At 53.0% G+C, this 23,887-nt stretch overlaps 1 protein-coding gene across 5 annotated transcripts in view; it reads left to right on the forward strand.

The window, feature by feature from the left end:
• Positions 1 to 23,887, forward strand: part of Ldb3 (LIM domain binding 3) — a 78,944-nt gene that overhangs the window by 12,209 nt on the left and 42,848 nt on the right. For 3 of the 5 annotated variants that reach the window (XM_004658011.2, XM_004658013.2, XM_045137449.1), the window contains exons 3-7: positions 1,001 to 1,152; positions 1,674 to 1,749; positions 3,011 to 3,378; positions 14,037 to 14,206; positions 14,692 to 14,728. In XM_004658011.2, the coding sequence (XP_004658068.2) occupies positions 1,001 to 1,152; positions 1,674 to 1,749; positions 3,011 to 3,378; positions 14,037 to 14,206; positions 14,692 to 14,728 (803 nt within the window). Of the gene's footprint in view, positions 1 to 1,000; positions 1,153 to 1,673; positions 1,750 to 3,010; positions 3,379 to 7,282; positions 7,306 to 8,460; positions 8,665 to 14,036; positions 14,207 to 14,691; positions 14,729 to 21,553; positions 22,066 to 23,887 lie in introns of those variants that run through there. The other 2 variants (XM_004658012.2, XM_004658018.2) reach the window with 2 other exon arrangements.

A 23,887-nucleotide genomic window follows, 5' to 3' on the forward strand; every position in this document is an offset into this window, starting at 1 on the left:
TAGTCTGAGCCAGCAAGTAATATCTCCGGGTGTGTGGGAGTGTGGCCTTCCTAACACCACACAGGCGGTTTCCAGGAAGAAATCACAGTGGTGTTCTGCGTGGCTTTGCTGAAAATGAGGTCTCCATTCTATGACGTCATTTAGGGTACAAGATTTTGGATCTAGCCCAGCACCTGCATGCCCCTTTCTGAGATGTAAAGCTAACCAGAGAACCTTAAGCCCTGCCCTATTTCCCAGCCTGCCTTGCTCACCCAGTCCTCTGCCCACCACCCATGATCCTAGATGCTTTTGTATTGATCCTACCTTCTGGCCTGGCAGTGTCTAGGGGTTGTGCTAAGTCTTAGCTTCTGTGTCTCCTTATCTTCTTGGGGCTGGAAAGTTCTCTGTGGTTTTTCAGAAGTAATAGTGGGTTAGCCAGTACAACGAACAGCCCTCAGATATCAACGGCTTAGCACAGTGAATGCTTATTTCTCAAGGCCACTTGAGCTACAGTGTTTCTTATCTCTGCTCCAGGTAGTAGAGCTCTGGGACCCCTTTCAGTTATCTGTTTGTCTGTCTTCCACTCTCTCTGCAATTAAGTCAGCAACGTGCAGGATCCTAAGGATGGTTGCTAAGGGCAGACCTGACACACTGTACACTACTTTGATCTTCATTCTATTGACCAAAGTGGGTGACCATTGTCAGAGAGCACAAGGAAATGGTGGTCATGTGACAGGGAGAAGAAGCAGGTTTGGTGAGCAGCTAGGGCTGGCCATTATGAATCAAAGACTGGTCTTGCTGGGCGTGGTGGCACACACTTTTAACCCCTGTATTTGGGAGGCAGAGGTAGGAGGATCGCCATGAGTATGAGGCCACTCTTGAGCTATAGAATACCAGGTCAGCCTGGGCTAGAGTGAGACCCTACCTAAAAAAAAAAAAAAAAAAAAAAAAAAGGACTGGTCTGGTCTCTAGTAGGTGTTTCAAGTGACTGTTCCCTGATTCTTTTCTGTTGTTTGATCAGATCACACCAGGTAGCAAGGCTGCCCAATCCCAGCTCAGCCAGGGCGATCTCGTGGTGGCCATTGACGGCATCAACACAGACACCATGACCCACCTGGAGGCCCAGAACAAGATTAAGTCTGCCAGCTACAACCTGAGCCTCACCCTGCAGAAGTAAGTGGAAACTTTCCAAAGCAGGGCACAGTGGTGGACATGGGCATGGAAGGACAACACAGGAGAGATTGTCCCTAGCATTAGCAGCATGGACATAGCCCTGTGCTGTGTGGAAGGATGCAAGAATGACCAGCCCAAGTCTTTGGCAGGATTTTTAATGCTTCACTTTACAGAAGCTTCACAGAAGGTAGCCACAGTGCTGCCAGCAAATGGATAGCTAGACCTGGAAGCTAGAATCTTCACTGCTTCCAATTTGCCCAAGAAGTCCCCTGCCACCCACCACCCGGACCAAAGACATAAATTGAGATGATGAGAACTGATGAAAATGCTCAAGGACTGTGACCCTTCCACCCTTGTCAGACCTGGTACCCCCCCTAGAGAGACCCAGTGCATAGGGTGGATCGTGAACCTTGGGCCTTCTGGGGTCACTGCACAGGTCTCCTCTCCCCCTACCAGCCCTGCCCAGGAGCTGTTGGATGGGTATACGTGTCCTTACTGAATCCCATTTCTTGTTTCTCCAGGTCCAAGCGTCCCATTCCCATCTCCACGGCAGCACCCCCAATACAGTCCCCGCTGCCAGTGATCCCCCATCAGAAGGTAGGTGCTGGGTGCTGGCAGTGGGGTCCCACTAGTCATGATTTTTAGAGTGCAGCCCTGCATGCCCGCTCTTGCCTCTGCCATTACTGACTCTGAGGAGAGGCATTTGCACCCCTGATGACACTCTAAGTTGTGGGGGTACCTGCCTGGGCACTGGCCACCATCCTAGACTCAGTGGCTGGTCTTCGAGGAAAGGCAGCTTGGGAAGCAGTATTCTGAGAAGAGGGGTCATCCTTCTAGCCAGCCAGGAGTCAGGCACCCAGAAGGCTTTGACCCTCATCTGTCTGAAGACACTGAAGCTGGGAAGGGGGACTGTCAGAGGCCCCCACGTGGACCAGGCACCCCAGTGAGCATTCTCAGTTATGGAGAAGCCTGCCGGCCCACAGGAATTCTCCATAGACTCTTGCTCTGGGTTTCCAAACATCCACCTGTCCCTTCCAGCTGCATACCTCTATAGCTCATTAAAAGGGCTGGTTGTACCTTTAGAGATAGCTATGGATGGGCACCATATCACCTTACTACTGTGCCCAGAACCTTTCCAAAGTCCCTCCAAGCAACTCAATGCTGTGGGCCCAAGGGACCTGACCCAGAGCTGGGGAGGTCCATCACTGTTTTTCCGGCCTATGGTCCCTCTGCGTGGCCATAGACTGGTCTCATCTGTGCGCTGGGGCACACTGGACATCATGGGGGAGTAGGGACATGAAGAAGATGATAGGGTCACAGATGGGGAGCTAGACAGAGGGCTGGGAGATGTTGCAGAGGCAGATGGAGAAAAGCAAACAGCCCTTCTACTTCCTTAGCTTCTCCTTCTGTCCCTGCCCCCCCCAACCATCTGTCAGGCCTATCTGTGCACAGTCTTCTCCATGTGGGGTGAGGCAGGAGGGGGTTGGGCCACCCTCACAAGGTCCTCACTCTCAGAAGAGGGGGGAGCAGGATAGAGGGACCCTTCCCCTGAGCCCCATCTTCCTTCCTTGAGTCCCAGAGGCAGCATGTATTCTGTCCAGATAGATACCAGCCTCTGGGCCAGGAGCAACGGTCCCCCCCACCCCAACTCCTCTGCACAATGCCCTTCCCTTCCAGTGACCCGTTACGGGGGTGGGGGATCAGGCATCAGGCCGCACGTGGTGGGTGGAGGGCTGCGGGTTGCGAGCTACAGGCACTTGCACTAACACGCCTTTTTCAAGTCCGTGCACAAGTGTGGATGTGTGTGGCCGCTAACCACTGTCTTCTTTCTCCCCTGCATGGCGCTGCCCTGTGCCAGGACCCTGCTCTGGACACGAACGGCAGCCTGGTGACTCCCAGCCCCAGTCCCGAGGCGAGGGACAGCCCGGGCATCCCAGGCACCCTGGAGCTCAGGGGCACCTTTAACTCCTCCTTCTCCCAGACCTCTGTCTGCTCCTCACGCATGGAGGCCTCCGATCCTGGCCCTCCACAAAGCAGTCCAGGGGCCACGGCCAGCTCGGAGGGAGCACGGGCCCCACTCAACCCCAAAGTCCTGCCAGGCCCGAGCCAGCCGAGGCAATATAACAACCCCATTGGCCTGTACTCAGCTGAGACCCTGAGAGAGATGGCTCAGTTGTATCAGATGGGCCTCCGAGGCAAGACCTCGGGTGTCGGACTTCTAGGAGGGTAGGTAATGGGCACACTGCTCTCTATGGGTGGACAGGGCCGCCTGGGTCCTCGGTGCTCATTGCAGAGGCTTGATCAAGTGGTCAAAGGGAGGAATTGGCCTTTACCCAGCCAGCCTTATTATACCCATGTGGCAGCACACGCTAAGAGCAACACCAGTAAGAATCTATTGACATTTGCTATGACCAGGCACATGCTTGCTTTATACAAATACCCTGGGGTGATGTGTCAGCCTCTTGGAGAGGAAGAAACCGAGGCTTAGCAAAGATTAAGCTGAGGTCCAGTAGTCCAGTGAAGCTTGCGTGCAGAAGACTCTGACCTCCCAAAGTTTTCATCCGAGGCCACACACCCTTCCCCATTGGAACACATAACATGTGAGAGAGAAAGGCAAATAGAGAGAGAGAATGGGCGTGCCAGGAGCCTCCTGCCACTGTAAACAAATTGCAGACACGTGCACCGCCTTGTGCATCTGGTTTTACGTGGATACTGGGGAATCGAATCCAGGCTGTCAGGCTTTGCAAGAAAGCATCTCTGCTGAGCCACCTCTCCAGCTCCGGGAGCTATGGTTCAAAGGGACAGGCTGGTCCCTTACCCTAGGCGCCCCGAGGCAGGAACAAGGAAGAGTTACGGAGGGAAGGGTGAGTTTTCAAAGACCCAGAGAGGTCTGGAAAAGCTGCCTAGAGGAGGAAACGTGGAAACAGTTCGTGGAAACTGAGCAATGGCATAAGGAGGGGAGACTCGCAGGAATGCCCAGGCCACAGTAGGCAGCAAGGAAGCAGGACTCTGAGGAGAAAGGGGTTGTGGAGAACAGCAGCCTCTCCCGGCCCCATGGTGTAGGTGACGACACGCCATGGACACTGGGGACAGAAGAGCATAGAGCCAGGGGGCACTGTGGAAGGGCAGAGGGGACAGCCCCATGCTGCCTCAGCCTCCAGGCTCTTGTCTCAAGGTGACTCTGCCTTCACCCTGTGCCATTGGTGTGCTTATCTCTGGGTACTGAAAGCACGGCAGGCTGAGTTAGTGGCTCAATGGAGGAGTCACACTGTCCTCACTTCAGGATTATTGGGTCACATGCTCACTGCCTGGCCCTCATTGCCTGAAGTCCCAAAGCCGGTATGAGGAAAAATTGGCATGCCCCCAGCCACGCCCTCTTTGCCCTTCCTGGGTCCCTCAGCCCTCAGCTCTTAGCTCTCTCAGCTTCCCAGCTTCCCCAGCTCCTGGGATCTGAGCAAAGCTGGCCTCTGGCCCATCATGGCTTCCCTACCCCAAAATGGCAAAGCCACATCCCCTCACCCCTCTAGCTTTCCCAGCAGGGAGCTTTGACTTGAAAATTCCAGGAATGGCACAATAAAGATGGCCGTGTTTGCCCACCTCTCATGGGCGGGTAGGTCATCCTGGTCCTTCTGGTAGTTTTGGGGGTCAGCCCTAGGCAGGAAGGTTGGCTTCTGGTAGACGTTCACCCCGGGAAAGCCCACCAGACGTGATGGCAGTGTGTCCCCTTGACTGAGCTCTGTCTGGGTTGGGGGGTTGTTTTATCTCTTTAGAGGTGAGCATCATTTCCCCATCTCAAAATGGAAAATAGGAGCAGAGAGAGAGAGAGAGAGAGAGAGGGAGAGGGAGGGAAGGAGGGAGGGAGGGAGGGGAATTGGTCTAAGGTCACACCACTTGTTAGTGGCAGGCAAGACTTGACAGACTCCATCTTGCTCAGAGATGGGTTGGAGGGCTAGGAAGTCAGGAACCAGCCCCACTTCAACTAGTTCTAGATGCCTTCCCCTTGGTACAGGAACCTGGCAAACAGGGAGGTTATTACTTGACAACCATAGAGGCAGCACCCAACGGTATTCTCTCATGGGAAGGTGAACAAGAGAAGTGGCAGAGTTGATGCTTTGTCAGAAGCAAATCCTGACGCTGCCGTCTTAGACCAGTCATGGGAAGGGCTGGGGCGGCTGATGCCGCCGCCTTTGCTAAGTGTCTAACCACTCATAGGCGATAGCACTGGCAAATTCTCCATGTCTGTTCACTGCACACTTATCCTTCATTACGGGCTTCCACTTAGGGTCTTGTTTACTCTGCATGACCCATCTGTGTGGTGGGTACCCCGATCTTCTTATAACTGGGTTGAGTCTTACCCAGAATCACAGTGCTAGAGAGAGGCAGGGTCAGGTATTGATCTCTGTCTTGTCATTCACAAAAAAGGGGACCCTCTGCTTCCCTCTCTCTCTCTCTCTCTCTCTCTCTCTCTCTCGCTCTCTCACTTCCTTTCTCTCTCTCTCGGCAGCTGATTTTTGCAGTATGATTTTTGGCAGCTGGTATCTCTCAGAAGGAGTGGAGAGGAACAACTGGGGTGCAGGCAGGATTGAGCTTCCCTCAACCATCTGTACCCACCTGTCTGGGGATGGCCCTGAGGGCAAAGCCTTGCTGGATCACTCTGTGCCAGGGCCCTGGGCAGATACTGCACCTTTGGTGCCTCCTTCCGTGAGACCTGGGCACTGGCTGAGTTGTGTGTGTAGCAGACATTCCTGGATCCTCTCAGCAGGGGGCAGGAATCAGCCTTTGCACAGGGCAAAGGCAGCCCCCACCCCACCACTGCCCTCTGCAGGGGACACTTGGCTGGTCAGGACAAGAGCTGACCCTGCAGCTGTCAGCACTGGCCAAACATGGAGAAGAAATGGAAGCTCCGAGCTGGCCCTTTCCTAATATAGCTCCACTTGTGGCTATTTTAATCATGGGAAGACAGAGGGAATTTTATCAGTTCTGACGCAGTAGGGGGTCTGGGGCTGAGTAGAGCCACCACAGGCTCCCTGATGTGTGTGTGTTGGAGGGTAGGTGTGTGTGTGTGTGTGTGTGGGGAGGAATCCCTGGCTCCCCAGGGTCCTGGTTGTGGGGTATGTGGATGTACAGCCCCATCCAGAATCTATGGTAGGTAGATCCAGGAAGGCGGCAGGATCTGAGGACAGAGCCCTCCAGACTCTGTCTCAGGTGTCAACAGCCACTGGCCACGGCGTGCACCACCACAGAGGACGTGCACTTAAAGAACCATCATATAGGCGGTACTTTCCTGGCCCCCAGAGGTCATGTTCCAGGAGGCTTGCGGTCAGATCCCAGCGAGGGCAGTGGCCCTCTGCGTCCACCAAGCTGGGCTGACCCAGCTGCAGGAGCTCTCGCAGCAAGCCTTGAACTCACACTCCTCCTAGGTCTGTCAGTCCTGCCTCGTCGTCGCTGGCCCACAGGGACTTTGGAAGTAGTCAGTAGGCATTGTGCTGACCCCCCACTGTCTGCCCCAGGAGGAGTGGCCAGGTCGGCCTGTCCCACCTCTGGGAGGGAGAGGAAGTGCCAGGAGCCGCAAGCATAAGTGCACATCTAGCATTGCCATAGTCTCTCCTCAGGGAATGAACTCCAGAACTGCGCCCATGGAACCCTGCCAACCCAGGTTTCCACTTTTGGGACCTCTGGCCAGAAGAAACTTGGGACCTTAGTCTTTCTTGAAGCAGATAACAATAGTCCCGTTTCCACCCGCCGCCCCCCCCCCCGGCTTCTTTTCTGGGGTCCCCAGCCAGGCTGTGTGCAAGTGGTCTGTGTCATGTGGTCTATGTACACGGTACAGGTGCCCTCGAGACGGACAAGAAAACCCTTCTCCCTTGCAAAGCTGGGGTGCTAAGGGCCCATCACAGAGGTTATGATGCAGCGTTGGCATGTCCAGCCCAATCTGAGGGTGCTGGAGGTCATGGTTCCTGGCTCCGTTTCTCGTTCCTTTCTCACTCCTTATCACGGTCACCCTGTCACCCCGGTAGCTCAGCTGTTCTGCCTCCACGCCCTTCTGTGAATGGTCCCAGGAGTTTAAACCCTCCAGCCAGGAGCCTCCCTCTGACCTCTCTGTCTGCTTTGTCTTTTCTCTTCTCCCCAGGTGGTAGCCAATTCTCCCGCCAAGTTAGTATCCAAGGACAGCATGTGTGTGTGTGTCCATTCCAGCATGCATCTGCCGTGTGTTGGGTGTGGAAAGTGTGCGCCTTGTCAGCATGTGGATGTAAGTGCATGTGCGAACGGGGTGCATTGTGCCCTGGGTGAGTCAGCTCGGTGTAACCCTGGAGTAAGGAGTGAGGGCGTTGCAAGGGATACGTGTGTCTCTGTGGTGGTTTCCATTTTGCTCCCGATTTCCTGCTGTAGCTGCTTATGGCCTGCAGGCTGACTGCGGGGGGAGGGGGTGCAGGATGCTTTGGGGGGCGGTGTTGCTGCGCTCTGTGTGGGCCTGAAGACCTCTCTGTTCCTGCAAGACCTCTGAGAAGTACAGCACCTGATTTTGTCTCCACCTACCCCCCCCCGGGGGGGGGGCGTGGGGAGCGCATCTATCTGTCGGAGGGAAGAGCTCCGGAAGGGTAGAGACTGGCAGGCTACAACGAGCTGAACTGGAAGGAGCCTGGCCAGTGTCAGTCATGCTTCAAGAAAGAAACACATGGAAGAACGGAGCCCCCAAGCCGCGAAGGGGTGGCCTGCAGGATGAGGGCCCCCCATCATGGAGAAACGTTGCTCAGATTCTCAGAATTCCTGTGGGTGCCCAGCGTGACTGCTTTACGCCTCTGGGATGTCCTGAACTCAAGCTTGCGCTGCCGCTGCCTTTGTCTCATGACCCGGCTCCTACCCCGTCCCCCAAGCCCCACGCTCCCCTAAACCCTCTTGTCTGCTGTGTGCGGTGGAAGAGCACGCCATGCCTGGCGCCCCTGCTGGCCCTGGGTGGTAGCGCAGGCTTCGCTGAAGCCTGCAAGGCAATCCGGGGTGGAAACTGATGGACATGAACAAACTTCTGCACAGCCTTGGGAGGGGCCACGGATTTTCCTGGCCAGATCCAGGCAACTCACAGTGCGGGGTGGGGTGGGGGGAGGGAGAGGATTGGGAAACCTGAGTAGTTTATTTGGGTCAGGACTTCAGCTATGAGAGATCGCTCTTGATAACCCCCCCCACCCCCCGCGCACCTTACAGCCCTGGTCTTGTCTTCCCATGTAACAACCACCTGTTGCCCTTCTCTCCTCCCCTTCTCTCCTCCAACCCACCCTGCCTGCCCCTCATCTGCCCACCCCCACCGCTCAGCGCCGACTACCAGGAACGCTTCAACCCCAGTGCTCTGAAGGACTCAGCCCTGTCCACCCACAAGCCCATCGAGGTGAAGGGGCTGGGGGGCAAGGCCACCATCATCCACGCGCAGTACAACACCCCCATCAGCATGTATTCCCAGGACGCCATCATGGACGCCATCGCTGGGCAGGCCCAGGCCCAGGGCAGTGACTTCAGTGGGTAAGCACCTTCCTGCTCCACACACCTGCAGAGGCCACTGGGCACCAACAGGACCAGCTGTCTTCTTCTCTCATCGTAGGCACAAGCACCACCAGCGGTGGGGCCAGCCTTCACTCGGGCCTTACAGAATAAGGTGCCCTCAATCTTCAGAACCATATCCCATGTCCAGCTGTAGGAGGAAGATGGGGGAAATGCAGAATGTGGTGTCTCCTCAAAGGACTTTTCACAGCCTCTGCATCTCCCAGGCTTCCTGAGGAGGCTGGTTTAGAAAGAGTTCTACGATCCTTTTTTTTTTTTTCAAAGGAGCACTGGGCACCCTCCCCCCCCCCCCCGCCTCTCATGACTAAATCATACTGGGGGGAGGGGAGTGAGTTGCTTCATTCTTATTGGAAGAGGTTCAGCATCCAAGATGCTTTTAGCAGCCAACACCACTGATGGGCACTTCGTTCCTCCTCTTTCCCCCAAGAAGTCTGGCCTTGACAGTGGGATTTAACATAGCCCAGTTCCGGAAATTTGCCCATTAGCTTTGGTTGGGGGACTTGAGGGTGAGCTGGGAACAGATCTGGCTGAAACTCTTTTGGATGAAACTGCTAATTGTACAAGTGTTAATGGGGCCTCCCCTCTCCTTTCCTTTCCTCTTCTCTCCTCTCTTCTCTTATTTCTATCTCTATAGCTCTCTCCCTATTTTTTATACATTGTATCTTTCTGTCTTTTTTTTAACCTGTTTTCTCTATTATCCTGTCTCTCTCTCTCACTTTTTTTTCTTACACAAACATACACACACATGCACACACACGCACACACACACACACACACACACACACACTTCTTTCCTGTTTTCTGCTTGGTTAACTTACAGCTTACCGCATTAGGTAACACATTATTCCTGGATCGGGGTTCTTCAGAAACTTGGGGCAAAATGTTTTGAGATGATAGTTAAACTTTTTTAAAAGAAAATTTATTTACAAGCAGAGAGAGAGAGAGAGACAGAGAGAAGAGAGAGAACGAGAATGGGTATGCCAAGGCCTCTAGCTGCTGCAAACAACCTCCAGATGCATGCGCCACTTTGTGTATCTGGCTTTACCTGAGTACTGGGGAACTGAACCCAGGTCAATAGGCTTTGCAAGCAAGTGTTTTAACCGCTGAGCAATCTCTCCAACCCCAACAGTTAAACTTTTCTGCAACTATAAAAACAAATAGTATAAGAAGGACATAAGGTTTTTTAAAAAAAATCTCAAGTAGTTCCTATAGGGTTTGTACTTTCTATATCTTGGCCTTGTGGCCACAGTGTACTTGCACTTTAGAAAGAACAGGCTCTAGAGACGAGGAGGCAAAACTCTGGCTTAATTGTCCAGGACTCTCCAGGTCCCTAGGAACCTGGCACCAACACTCCAGGAATGCAGTACTTTTTGTTTTTTTGGTTTTCGAGGTAGGGTTCACTCTAGCCCAGGCTGACCTGGAATTCACTATGTAGTCTCAGGGTGGCCTCGAACTCATTGGCGATTCTGCTACCTCTGCCTCTGCTGGGATTAAAGGGGTGCACCGGCTGGGATACAGTACTTCTAATTAACCACTAGAGGGCAGAGCTTACCTGCTCTGGAGCCACAGCCTCAGACCTTGCTAAACTCAAGTCTGCAGCCCTTCTCAAATTTTTAGGCGGTGTTGATTCATTTCAATCACTCAGTAAGTCAAAGCAAGAAATATGACCATGCAAGTTTAAAATAGCTCATGCACACGCAGGAAAACAAGTCTGCCTGACTCAACTCAAGAACCCACAATATCCTGGCATGGTGTTTCTTGCCTATAATCCCAACCCCCAGGAGGCCAAGTTAGGAGGATCATTGTGAGTTCGAAACCAGCCTTGGCTACATAGTGAGTTCCAAGGCCAGTGACACCCTGCCTCAAAGAACAACAACAATGAAAACAAGCCAACGGAGAGATTTCCCATTAACATTGCTTGCCATGCAATGCTGGGTGCCTTGGTAAAAAGTGGTTGCAGTCACCAGAGAAGTTAGTTGGAAAATAATGGGGAAAATTTTTTTCTTCACACTATATTTTCTGAACCTTGGAGAAACTGCTACTTTTTGGTTTCCCATCAGGCTACCTGTGATTTAAAAATTTTTTTTTTGTTTGTACTATGATGCACCATTGTTTAATCTAGGTATTTCCCATCTCCTTCCTATGCCCTTCCCTCCACTGCCTCTGTTTTCCTCGCTCGCGTGCCTGGGAAGGACCAATCTTCCCCTTCCTTTTAACTCAGCTGCCCTGGGCCGCTGCTGCTGTGGCTTAGTGAGGAAACCCTCCTTGGCCATAACGTGCTCCCGTTTCTGCTGTTAACTGCCACGGTTCCTTCCTCAATGACAGTTGTTTCTCTCTCTCTCTTCCTCCATCACCCACGCCCCGCCCCTAACTCATTTCTGGTCCAAACCCTGCTCTCTTGCGTGCGCCGCCCCTCTGCTACCCCCTGATGGACGCGCACTCGCGGCTGCGTTTCCTTCTGCTTGGCAGGGCCTCGCCGCTGGCGTAAGTAGACCCTGCAGTTGTCTGTCAGTCAGTTGTCTGTCTGGTTGCCGGATGCTGTGTTGGGTTTGGTGGGATGTGTCCGAGGATCAGTGGTCAGCCCAGCTGCTGCCCACCTCCTTCTTCACACCCACCTCACGGCCACACGACACCCCCTCTGCAGCCCTGCACAGGCAAGATGCTTGTCTTTTGAGGTCAGCCCCACGTCACGCCCGTGTGGCTTGAGAAGTCCAGAGTGATGGTGCACTGCTGCCAGGCCTTGGCAAAGCTTCCTCAGCCTCTCCTGTCTGCAATGGGACCTTTAGACATGGGGGTCAGAATCCACGCTGATCTATTATTTTAGGGCCAGAAAGTGGCAAAAGCACATCTTCAATGCCAGTCCCCAGAATCTGAAAGAGAGAGAAATCTATAGGTGATAGTTCCTTCCAGGGTAGCTCAAGGAAGATGAAAGTCAGATTTGGGAGTAAATGCAATCTTAGTATTAAAAAATATTTTTAAAATTTATTTGAGAAGGAAGAGAGAGAGAGAATGGGATGCCAGGGCCTCCTGCCACTGCAAACAAACTCCAGATGCATGTGCCACTTTGTGCATCTAGCTTTATGTGGGTCCTGGGGAATTGAACCCAGACTGCCAGGCTTTGCAAGCAAGCACCTTCAACCGCTGAGCCGTCTTTCCAGGCTGACCTCAGTATTTTGTGACCGTGGAATCTCTTCTGAGGCCAGAAGCAAGAGCTGTTCATGGTCACAGAGAGCAGCTTCTGACACAGGGTCCCAGAATGGCAGGACCTGTTCCGTTCTCTCCCTGACTGTATTTCCCATGAGCCTCGGTGTCTTGAAGGGGACAAAGATTTTTTTCTCACCCCCTCCCCCAAATCTCTGTAGCAGCAGTGACATCAGTTCCAGGTCTTGGCACGGTTTGGTGGGAAGGCAGCCAGTAAGTTCTGAGGGCCTCGCTCTTGGTAGCTTTCTGGAGCTCTTGGAAATGGGAAGGCTCGGGAAGAACCTTCTGGACATTCAGGGGAATGGCAGCAAACACCTTCCATCTGATTTCTGTACCACAAAGCCTCAAGCACATAGGCTTCAGACAGGCCTTGAACTTGGGTCTATACCTTCCCTCTGCCGAGGCACAGCCCACACATCTCCCTTCTCCTCTCCTCTCAGCAAGCCAGGAAACAAGCCCCGGGGGTGACCTGTTGTGCTCAAAGACCTTAGGAACCCTTGGGATCCTTCCTGTGCTGAAAAACGGCCTCTCACAAGATCATGATCCCACCCTTTCCCTTGCTTCCTGGACAGCTGCAAGTTTCTCCACGGCTGGACCCCAGAGTGACCTTCTGGTCCCCCATCCAGTCTCAACCACAATTCCATAGCACACGGAGCTCCCCAGTCCCAAGTGGAACCTCTAGCGATGTAGGCACAGCTCCACCTGCCTTCAGTCTCTTCCTCTGCCTCTGCCGTCATGGCCCACCCTGAGCCAGGCTTAGGGAACCAATCCTGGGGGACTAGGCCAATTCTATTCAGCTCCTTGCAGATAGAGCAGATAGACCTAAGCCCTGGGGGGTGGGGGCTGAGGGAGGGCTCTTGTCTCAGTCAGGCAGTCCCCGTGGGCAGGAGGATAAGGTGTGTCTAGGTTAGGCTGAGTCTCCATTTGGTTGGAACATCTGCTCCGTGCAGGCCCTGGAATACAGAAGTGGCCTTCCTGAGCTTCCTGACCTTAAAAACCTCTGATAGAATTCTAGAACCCCAGGCAAGCCAAGAGTGATGGTTCCTGTAATCTCAGTACCCGGGGGGGCAGAAGTGAGAGGATCATTAACTTTCAGGCCAGCCTGGACTACGTAGCAAGACCCTGCCTCAAATTAATAATGATGAGGAGGATGGTAATTGAAAAAGAAAGGGGGCTGGGAGCTGGCAGCCTAAATTCTAGCTGCATGAGGCCCTTGCTTGCCGTAGCCTGAAGTTAGTCAGCTGACCTCTGTAAGACCTCTCACTTTCACCATCTGTGAGAGGAAAGAGCTGAGCAGGTGGGCTCGTTTGCTATGGACTTCTTCTGAGCTCTCCCCGACCTCCGAGAGGGTTTGCTGGGCAACACGCACCACCAGCTCTGACCTATAAAGCTTTGGATCAGGTACGAGGTCCCCTGAGGGCCTCTGGGGTCCCTTCTGGCTCTGATCTAGGATTCAGTCATTCAGATAAGACTTTTGAGTACCTTCTTATGCCAGACTATGGAAACCAAAGGGAACATCACCAGGTCCACCTCAAAAGGTTGTGCTACCCTGTGGTAGAGGACCCATACCCCTGCATAGCACCACTTCCAATCCCCTTATCTGCCCCTGGCCACAAATCCCACTGACCCTGTGGGTCACTGCAGGGCCCTATGTGTCTCCCTGTCTTGTTTCTCACACCACTTCCTGTCAGGCAGCATGGCATTGGCAGTTCCAAGTTTGCATCTGCAGGTGTGAAAAGGCCAGTGGGTGTCCCCGAGGAAGCCCCTGGATTCCCCAAGCAGCCTGTCAGGATGCCAAAATCACTTGGCTAAGACCGGCCTCCTGCTTCCCTAAGGGGTTGCAGCCCGTGAGATGGAGACGTCTTCAGGCCCAGGGTTAGTGCTGGGGAGGGCCCAGCAGGAAGGATAGGAGCCTCTTCGTGGGCAAAAGGAGCCACTGTGAGCACCGAGAACCCAGGCCGTGCCCGTGTCTCAGCTTCTCACTAGCAGTGGGTGAGGGCGTGGAGGGTGAAGAGCAGCAGGGGTCACCACTGGGCACCAGGGAGGGCGTGGGGGGATGCAGAGGGGGACAGTGTGGCAGGAGTTGGAGCGCCAGCCCCGGGCCTGAACTCACGCTCCTTCCTGCTCCGCAGGAGCCTCCCTGTGAAGGACCTGGCCGTGGACAGTGCCTCCCCGGTGTATCAGGCTGTGATCAAAAACCAGAACAAGCCCGAAGACGAGGCTGACGAGTGGGCACGCCGCTCCTCCAACCTGCAGTCTCGCTCCTTCCGCATCCTGGCCCAGATGACCGGGACAGAGTTCAGTAAGTGGCGGTGTCAGGGTGGGGCCAGGATGAGGTGACATACAGTGGGGGTCCTACTGCCCAGTCTTAAAGCCTACAGAAGCCAGAGTCAAGCCACCTGCCCTTGAAGAAGACGAACTGACTGTTGGACAGTTAAGCAGCTGGTGGAGCACCTTTGGGTGCCTTATGGTTGGCCATGCAGTGATGGCAGCCTTGTACTTCCACTTCAATCACTCACTCCAGTCCTGGGTAGCAAGCTTGTCATGCAGTTTCCATGACTGCCCCGGAGGGGTTGGGTGCAGAGGACCTTACTAGTCATGCACAGTGTTTTCTCATCCTCCTGCATCAGCCTGCCATGCGCCCTCTCCACAGTTGACAGGTGGGGTGCAGGAAGTGTCCAGGGCCTGGCAAGGACCTCACTGTCCACAGAACGTCAGGAGGCTTTTCTTTCCTGGGCTTCCCGTAAAGCCCCTCTCCCCCACTTACTGGCTCCTTTCTGCCCACAGTGCAAGACCCCAATGAGGAGGCTCTGCGAAGATCAAGGTAGGTGCCTGCACTCCACGGTCTTGCCCTTTTCACCCCACCCCTTCCCAGGAAGCCCCCCAGGCCACAGGACCCATGGAAGGAACCTCTCAAGTTCATGTGTTTGGAAAGCCCGGCCCTCAAAGGGCTCCAGCGGGTGCTGGCTTCGGCAGGTTTTCCTCCATCAGTGAGGTGGGTAGAGGAATGAGGACGATAGGCTCTCCCGGCTCCATCCCCGGGCAAGGGCAGGGCTGCTTTGGCCTTCACTGGGCTGTGGAGAATGAGGGCATCTCTCCCTGTGAGGGCATTGGGCCAGTGCCATGCCACCCGTTCAGCTCAGAGCCTGTCCCTCTGTGAATCTGAGCTAGGCATTGGAAGCAGGCACATGGAGAGCTGTGCTGGGACAAACGCCTGACTCTTGGGCTCACCTGTCCATACCCACACTGAGGCACCACTTTCATAAATTGCTCAAAAGCTGCTTCAAGAAGGACAAGCTCCCCCCCCCGCTCCTGCCCCCCCCCCCCCCCCCGCCACACACACACACATGAGGAGAGACTTGTGCAGGGAAAAGGGTCTCAGGGCATGGTCTCTTGGTCAGCGGCAGGTCTGAGGCCCTAAGCCATTTGCCTATTGTTTGTGCCCTATCAGAGCTGTATACAGCCTTGGGTATGGGAGGAGGGGAGCAGGATGGCAAGCCTGATTTGAACCCACTAGAACCTGTGAGGGCCTTCCATGGTGAGGCATGGAGTCCAGTGTGATTATACATCCACTTCTGGCAGCAAGTATGTTGTCCTGCATGCTTTTCTTGGGACAGTCAGCCTGGGGCCAGTGCATCCTGTTGGTGGCCTCTCTGGGAGGGGCTGGGGCTCAGAGCCATGCAGCACCCTGAGCCGTTGCTGGACTTGCTAACCGCGTATGGTGGCCACAGAGTAAGACTTCTCGGGCCAGCTGGGGCTCCACATGGATTTTACTGTTAAAACGATATATATATATATATCTATTTTTTGCCAATCCAAGTTGCTGCTCCCATCTTTCAGCTGGGGCATTTGAAGCCATGGTGTGTGTTCCCCCAGCCCTGCTAAGGGTGGCGCGCAGTTCTTGAAATGTTCTTAACCCTTTAGTAGCTGCAGTGTATTGAACAGTGCCAAGAGAGGTATGTTGGACTTAGCTCAGATGTGGCGAGCCAGCTGTTTCAAGTGTCGCTGAGTGCTCAGCCCCTCCCTGCTGCGTTGTCCCCACATGCTGTTTCTGTGTTTATCCCACCCTTGGCATTGAAGCCACCCAACAGCTCTCCCCCGGAGCAGTGCCGTCTTTTCCAAATACTCCATAGAAGGGACCTTAACATCACCCTCCACACTAAACAGGTTCCTTTCATCAGGAAGTCAGCAGAGGGCCTTTTCTGCTCCCTCCCACAAGACACAGGGTCCCTGTCTTCAGGGCCCTCTGGGCCATCTCTTTCTGGTCATTTGATGTTCCCTTTTGTTTAATATGCACGCTGATCATGCTAAGCTTGCGTCTCGCTGTCAGCCAGCTGTCCCTGGAAGGGAAGGAGTACTGGGGGAAAGAGATCCAGTCTCCTGTTTCCTCTTTGCCCTGGAACATTAGCTGGCACTGCCGTAAGGCTTCATCAGAGGGAAATCTGGGCAAAGGGCCTACCAAGAAGAGGCTGCTGCCTTCTTCCTCCCACACCCCCAGCAGTCCCGCCCCCCAGAATCTCAGACCCTGTCATGGAGATGGTGGGACTCCTCAGGACCACCAAGTGCAAGCACCCTGCCCCTCACCGTTTTCTTGACTTTACTGTCTCCAGAATAGTCCTCATGGGCAGAGCCTCCGTGTCTCTGAGTCCCAGAAGTCCTGGGCTCTGGGCAGGGGCAGGAGCAGGGGGAGGTGAGGGATGCCCCAATTCCATTCTGCTTGGGAGTCCGGCTCCAAGGATTGTCTGCAGCCCCTAGTGATGGCTTGGGTCCTAAGCACGCCCAAGTGGCCACCGGAGCAGCAGGGAGCATGCTTGTCCTTCCTGGTCTGGTTACAGACTGCTCAGGAATTTTGCCCCTCAGGGTGCCGAGGCACACTGGATTCATCCCAACTCAGGGTTGGGATGCTGGACTCCCAGACCCTGATAATCCACCTTGTGGGCTGAGGGGCAGCTGCCACTGGCTCTTCCCTCTTCCCATATTAGCTCCAAGTATTACGGCACACTAGCAAGTCTGAAAACCACGGCTGGAGACACTGGCACATCTGAGCGTCATAGTCTTAGCAGCCTCGATGGGATCTCTCCCTTTCTTTTGCGTTCTCCACCCCCCCCCCACCTCTTTCTTCCTTCTTTGTCAAGCCAGGAATTCCAAAGCTCCCACTGAAACCTGTGAGGGTCTTCCATGGCGAGGCATGGAATCCAGTGTGATCGTGCATCCACTTCTGCTTGCAAGCGTGTTGTCCCGCATGCTCTTCTTGGGACGGTGGCCCTGGGGCCGCACTACAGTCACCGAGGTTCTAGGATTGTCCTTTACCTGTTATCTATCACTGAGCACTGATGACAGACTGTTACATGGCCGCATTGGGCTTTGCTAGAACTGGCGATTGGCTGTGTCGAATGGTGCACCTAGCTCTAGGTGTTCTCCATGGGGCGGTCATGATGGTTTGCAGAGCCCTTGCTCAATCTGCCTTCCCTCACTCACCCTGACCTCAGTGGCAGGGGAAGGAGGCGCCTAACACTTAGTCCGTGGTTGGCTGTTTCTGTGTGGACATTTCTAGGCCTCAGGTTCCTCTTGGCATGAGGAAAACTTGGACTAGACCAGTGGGTTTCAACTGTGTTAGCAACAAACCCCTTTGGTCAAACAGCCTCACTGAGACCCAATGTGCTGCACTCGGACAGAGTGAGAGTGTGCCAGGTCATGCAGATGGGAAAGTGGACCTCTGTTAACATGGGGGCACAGGACCTGGTGACCGTTAACTAGGCAGAACTGTAAGACCAGCACTGTCACATTTCTGATCTCTGACTACCTCAAGTTCATCTTCCCGATTCTTGTGTGTGCTGGCAACTTATTTTTCATTTTGAGGTCACTGCCAATCCACTTGCCATTGTCCCCTCTACTGGCCTCCCTGTTTCCAGCAACAGCCTTTTGCAAAACCATAGCACAGGGCCTGGAGAGATGGCTTAGTGGTTAAGGCGCTTGTCTGCAAAGCCAAAGGACCCATGTTTGACTCTCCAGATCCCACATAGGCCAGACACACAAAGGTGAGGCAAGCGCAAGGTCGCACATGCCCACTAGGTGGCGCAAGTGTCTGTAGTTTGGTTTCAGTGGCTGAGGCCCTGGTGTGCCAATTCTCATTCTCTCTCTATTTTGCTCTAATTTTTTTTTTTTAAACCCATAGCACAATGTCACACTGATAGCTGACATTGCTACACTCAAGATGCAGAGCTTTCCACAGCATAGAGCTGTCCTAGATGCCTTGGTACAGCCACGCACAGTCCCATTACCCACTCCACCCTAGCATCTGGTGATCAGCAATCTATTGTCTGTTCTGAATTTCTGTCACCTTGTCATTTCTATGAATGTTCTACAGATGGGCTCATACAACACGTAGTCATGTTAGGACTGAATTTTTAAAAATATTTTATTTATTTGTTGATTTGGAAGAGAGACAGAGAAAGAGGCAGACATAAAGAGAGTGAGAGTGCGTACAGGCTCACCAGGGCCTCCTGCCACGGCAAACAAACTCCAGATGCATGTGCCGCTTTGTGCATCTGGCTTTACATTGGAACTGGGGAATTGAACCCAGGCAGTCTGATTTTGCAAGCAAGTGCCTTTAACCTCTGAGCCATTCTCTCCAGTCCCAGAATTGGATTTTTTTTTTCCATCAGCATAATTCCTTCAGGCTTTATCCAAGTTGCTGAACATACCAGTACAGGTTGAGCACCCCAATACAAAAAAAAAAATCTAAAGCCCGGAGTGTTCTGAAATCCAAAACTTCTTGAGCACCAAACAGCACCAAGATGGGCAATTTCATGCCTAACTCCATGTGGTAGATCTTACTCAAAACACAGGTGCCAGGCTGGAGAAATAGCTTAGCAGTTAAGGTGCTTGCCTGCAAAGCCAAAGGACCTAGGTTTGATTCCTCGGGACCCACGAAAGCCAGATGCACAAGGTGGCGCATGTGTCTGGAGTTCATTTGTAGTAGCTAGAGCTGGTGCGCCCATTCTCTCTCTCTCTCTCAAATAAATGAATAAAAATAAAATATTAAAAAAGCCCCACAGATGCCAAGCTGGGATGTAGCTCAGTGGTATAATGATTCCTTAGCATACGTGAGACCCTGAATTCAATCTTTAGTACCACTAGAAATAAAAGCTACACAGGTGCTGTTTAAAAAATGTCTATCTTACAGTTTATGGGTATCAAGCATATGTTAAATGTAAATGAAGGGCTGGAGAGATTGCTCAGTGGTTAAGGCACTTATCTGCAGAGCATAAGGGGCCAGGTTTGATTCCCCAGTCGTCATATAAAGCCAGATGCACAAGGTGGTGCATGTGTCTGGAGTTCGTTTGCAGTGGCTGGAAGCCCTGTTGTGCACTTTCTCTCGTTCTCTCTCTCTGGCTCTTTCTCTCTCTCATTCTCAAGTAAATAAAATTTTAAACTATATAAATAAACTCTGTATTTAGACTTGGGCCCCAAGAATATGAATATACATACATATATAGACATATTTATATCCCAAAATTTTAAAAAATTATGGGGCTGGAGAGATGGCTTAGCAGTTAAGGCACTTGCCTGCAAAGCCTAAGGACCCAAGTTCAATATCCCAGTAATACCCCAGCACCCACGTAAGCCGATGAACAAGGTGGTGTATTTACCTGGAGTTCATTTTCAGTGGCTGGAAGCTCTGGCATGCTCATTCTCTCTCTCTCTCAAGTTAATTTAATTAAAAAAAAATCCTGAAGTCCTAAACAGTTCTGGTCCCAAACATTTTGGATAAGGTTAACTCAGCCTATAGTTCATTTTTCATATATCCCTTTTTCTTTTTGAGTAGCATCCCATTTTATTTTATTTTTCAATTTATATATATATTTCCAGTACTAGGGATGCAACTGACAGCCTTGTGCACACTAACTAGGTGTTACTTCTGAGCTACATCCCTAGCACTGTTTTTTTTTGCTTTTGAGGTAGGGTCTTGCTCTAGCCCAGGCTGACCTGGAATTCACTATGCAGTCTCAGGGTGGTCTCAAACTCACAGCAATCCTCCTACCCCTGCCTCCCGAGTGCTAGAATTAAAGACGTGGGCCAATATGCTGGCTCTAATTTTTTTTTTCTTTTTTTTTTTTTGGCATTTTGAGGTAGGGCCTCGCTCTAAGAGCCCAGGCTGATCTGGAATTCACTATGTAGTCTCAGACTGGCCTTGAACTCACAGTGATCCTCCTACCTCAGCCTCCCGAGTTCTGGCATTATAGGCATGCGCCACCATGCCCGGCCACAGTGCTTTTATTTATTTATTTTTTTTAATTGTGGCTCTCTGCAGGTTGAACACATTGTGTTTGTGGCTCCATGTGATCCCTCGGGCCTGGAGATGTAGTTCGATTGGCAAAGTGCTTGCCCAGCGTGCATGAAGACCTAGGTTCCATTCTCAGTGCATTATAAAACGGGGTGTGGTGTCATACACTTGTCATCCCAGAATTCAGAAAGTGGAAGTGGGAGGATCAGAAGTTCAAGTCACCCTTAGCTACATACAAAGTTCAAGGCCAGCCTGGGTCACATGAGAACTTGTCTCAAAATCAATCAATCAATCAATAAAAAAGATGTCAGCCGGGCGTGGTGGCGCACACCTTTAATGCCAGCACTGGGGAGGCAGAGGTAGGAGGATCGCAGTGAGTTCAAGGCCACCCTGAGACTCCATAGTGAATTCCAGATCAGCCTGGGCTACAGTGAGACCCTACCTCGAACCTCCAACACTCCCCCCCCAAAAAAAGATGTTATCCCTTGGTCATCAGTCTGTACCTTGGCTCTAAGGGTGCTGGAGGCTCCTCTTTTGGAGGGCTAGAATTTTGGCATCGTGGACTGGCCTTTCCCTACCACCCCCCCTTCCCTTTGCACATTTCTGACATCGCACATGCTCTGTAAAGCCCCCTCGCCTGGACAGCTGTGGATTGAACCTCCCTCCTTAGGTCCTACTGGCAAGAAGTAGCCGGAAGTTCCGCCTCTCTGTTTGTGTGGCAGTGCCTTGTGTGTAAGTGCCTGCCTGGGTACTGGTGTGTCCGGCCTGTGCTCAGGCCCCGGGCCAGCAGGTGGCCTGGGGGGAGTGTGGAGTCTTTTCTCTGAGGACAGTGAAGGTGAGGGAGGCCAGGTAGCCCACCTAGGCAAGCAGGTGACAGATCTGCCTGCTGGGTTCGTGATTACAAGGGGTTAGGTGCTCTTCCTTTTTGGTGCCCAGCTAGGGGACAGAGACGATGCTAGGCTCACTGACCCCATTTGGTTCAGGCCCAAGAGCCCACAGTCAAAGCAGCCTTGCCCAGCCCTGACTCCGTAGGCCAGGGAGCACCCACCCTTTGCGCCAGCCTGCTTTGCGGCCTTCTTTCACATTGCCCACACCCCCTCAGGCAAGGCAAGTCCCGCCATTCTGTCCTGGGACTCTTATCTTGCTCCATTCAACCCAGGTCTGTCCCCTAGGAAGTGCCCCCTAGATGGCAACACGTTTCCAAGCCACCTGCCCACCCCTGCCCTCTGCCCTATATATTCAAGTAGGGGAATGGTGGACACGTCCCCTAACCCCTCTCTTTCTTCTTTCTCTCTCTCTCTTTCTGTCTGTTTGTTTCTCTCTCTCTTTCTCCCTCTGTCTCTCTCTGTCTCTGTGCCACAGGGAAAGGTTTGAAACGGAACGTAACAGCCCACGTTTTGCCAAATTGCGCAACTGGCACCATGGCCTTTCTGCCCAACTCCTTAATGTTAAAAGCTAAAAGGCTGCCTGGAAGCCCCCTGATCCCCGGCAGGGTGGACCCCTTCCCCACACACAGATCTGGCATGTGAGCCCCATGGTGATGCTTGACAAAATATAACCGTGTGTCGGGGGGGAGGCACCTCTGGTAGCCAACCACAGTATTCTGTTTTCTGCCCACCCCAGAGTTGATGGCTGGGGCCCAGTCCCATAGGCTCTGTATCTCCTTACCTCCCCAGGCCCCAAGCCCAGCACTGTGTGATCCTTCCCTCTTCCGCAGCTGAGCCTCTACTCCCCACCCCATGCACAGGTCTTTAGCCATAGACCAGAGAGGACAGAATAGGGATTGCTGACCTAACACCCCAGAACCAAGGAAAATATAATGACCACTGAGCATCTGCCCATCACCCTCAGCTCCTGGCCTCGTGCCCTCACAGAACAAGTTATCCATAGATCAGAGTCCTAGGAAGGAGCTAATTCCTGGATCCTTCTGGTTCCTTTTTTTTTTTTTTTTTTGTCCAGGGCTGCCTAGACCAGTACTCTTGGCAAAGCAAAGGGAAGCCCAGGGTAGAGGAGGCAGGGACCCCTTCGGGCTGTGGTGGGGTTGGGTGGGCACCCTCCTCTCTGTACCTGTGTGCCGGCTCCATAGTCCTTTCTCCTGTACATATAAGCATGCTTGTTCTGAAATAAAAAGGATTTGAAGTGAACCAAAGCAAGCCCAACTCACGCTGTGCCTATGTGTATGCCCCGTGCGCCACCCCAGGAGGAGCGGGAAAGGACAGAGGACAGACACTGCCAGCCGAGGCGCAGAGGCAGGGGTACCTCCTTCTATGTCTATGTGGGCACCCAGTATAGCACATTAAATGAATAAAGCTCATTAATGCTTTCCTACCCCATGGGTGCTACGCCCAGACTAAGGATCCCAGGATAGGGGATTGATACGGGGGTACTGTTGGAGTTCAGGAAAGAGTCCTCAAACTTCAAACCCTGAGTTCATGTTTGAATTTTAACCAAGAATCGGGCAAACCAAACTGAGAAGGATAGGTTTTTGTTGTTGTTGTTGTTTTGTTTTTTGTTTTTCGAGGTAGGGCTTCACTAGCCCAGACTGACCTGGGATTCACTATGGAGTCTCAGGGTGGCCTTGAACTCATGGCGATCATCCTACCTCTGCCTTCCAAGTGCTGGGAATAAAGGCGTGCGCCACCACGCCTGGCTGAGAAGGATAATTATTAAATGATCACATTTATTGAAAGAAGTACAGAACGAAGGGAAGGAAAATGAATATACTCACGGGGGCCTGGAAGAAATGTGAAAAGAGACTTAGAGAGACAAGACTTAGAGAGACAAGAAAGGACAGAGACCTCCTGCCAGATGGAGGGCAGGAGAGGGCAGAGAGCCCGTGTGGGTGTAGGGATCAGGGGTTCTCCCCTGGTCCCGCCCAGCTGGGCTGAGATGAGGGGAAGACTCACCAGAACCTAGAGGTTCATGTGTGACGCACAGGCTACCAAGAGAGCTTGCCCTCCCCTGGCAAACGTATTCACAACCGTATGGTGGTGGGCCCACCTTCCTGCTCTGGTAAGCCAGATACAGCTGATTGGTCTGGGCTAGAAGCTGGCTCAGGAAGAGGCCAGCTGTAATGTCAAGGTATGGGGTCTAAGCCTGACCAACCGCCATGCCAGTGTTCGATCTGAACTCTAGGAAAGGAGACCTCCCTCCCCGGAAGGGCGAGGGTCTTGCAAACAGGTCTAGGAAACTTGTTTAGCCAGAGATGAGGCGAAGCCAGGTTCTTCTCCGAACTCTAGCAAAGTGCAGATTGTATGGGCAAGCCCAGGGGCATTCCTGCTTCTTACTTTCAGGGGCCCAGTCACCCTAAACTACCTGAAAGAGCTGCCTGACTCCCTCTCAGGATGACATGAGAATCCACACTGGGGCCCTACGACCACCCACGGATGGGTGGCCACCCCAGGACCTTGCCTCTCCTGCCACACTCATCCACAACCAGCAAGCGCATCCGTCCTCCCTCGCCATCAGGAAGCATGCCGCAAGCCCTTCTCCCAGGCCACCCCTTCATCATGTTCAGCCCTGTCCAGGCAGCAACAGAGAGGCTCCAGTAGATACTCCTGGATGAAGGGGCAGTCCGCAGGGGTGCTCAGGAGGCTGAGGTGGGGGCACGCGGGAGGGGAGAGGAGATGGAAGGCAGACCCAACAGAGCCTTGGCGGCAGGAGGATGGAGATGACCTTCAGTCGCCTCTTGGCCAT

The sequence above is a fragment of the Jaculus jaculus genome, chromosome 18 (genome assembly GCF_020740685.1).
Source record: "Jaculus jaculus isolate mJacJac1 chromosome 18, mJacJac1.mat.Y.cur, whole genome shotgun sequence".
NCBI lineage: Eukaryota > Metazoa > Chordata > Mammalia > Rodentia > Dipodidae > Jaculus > Jaculus jaculus.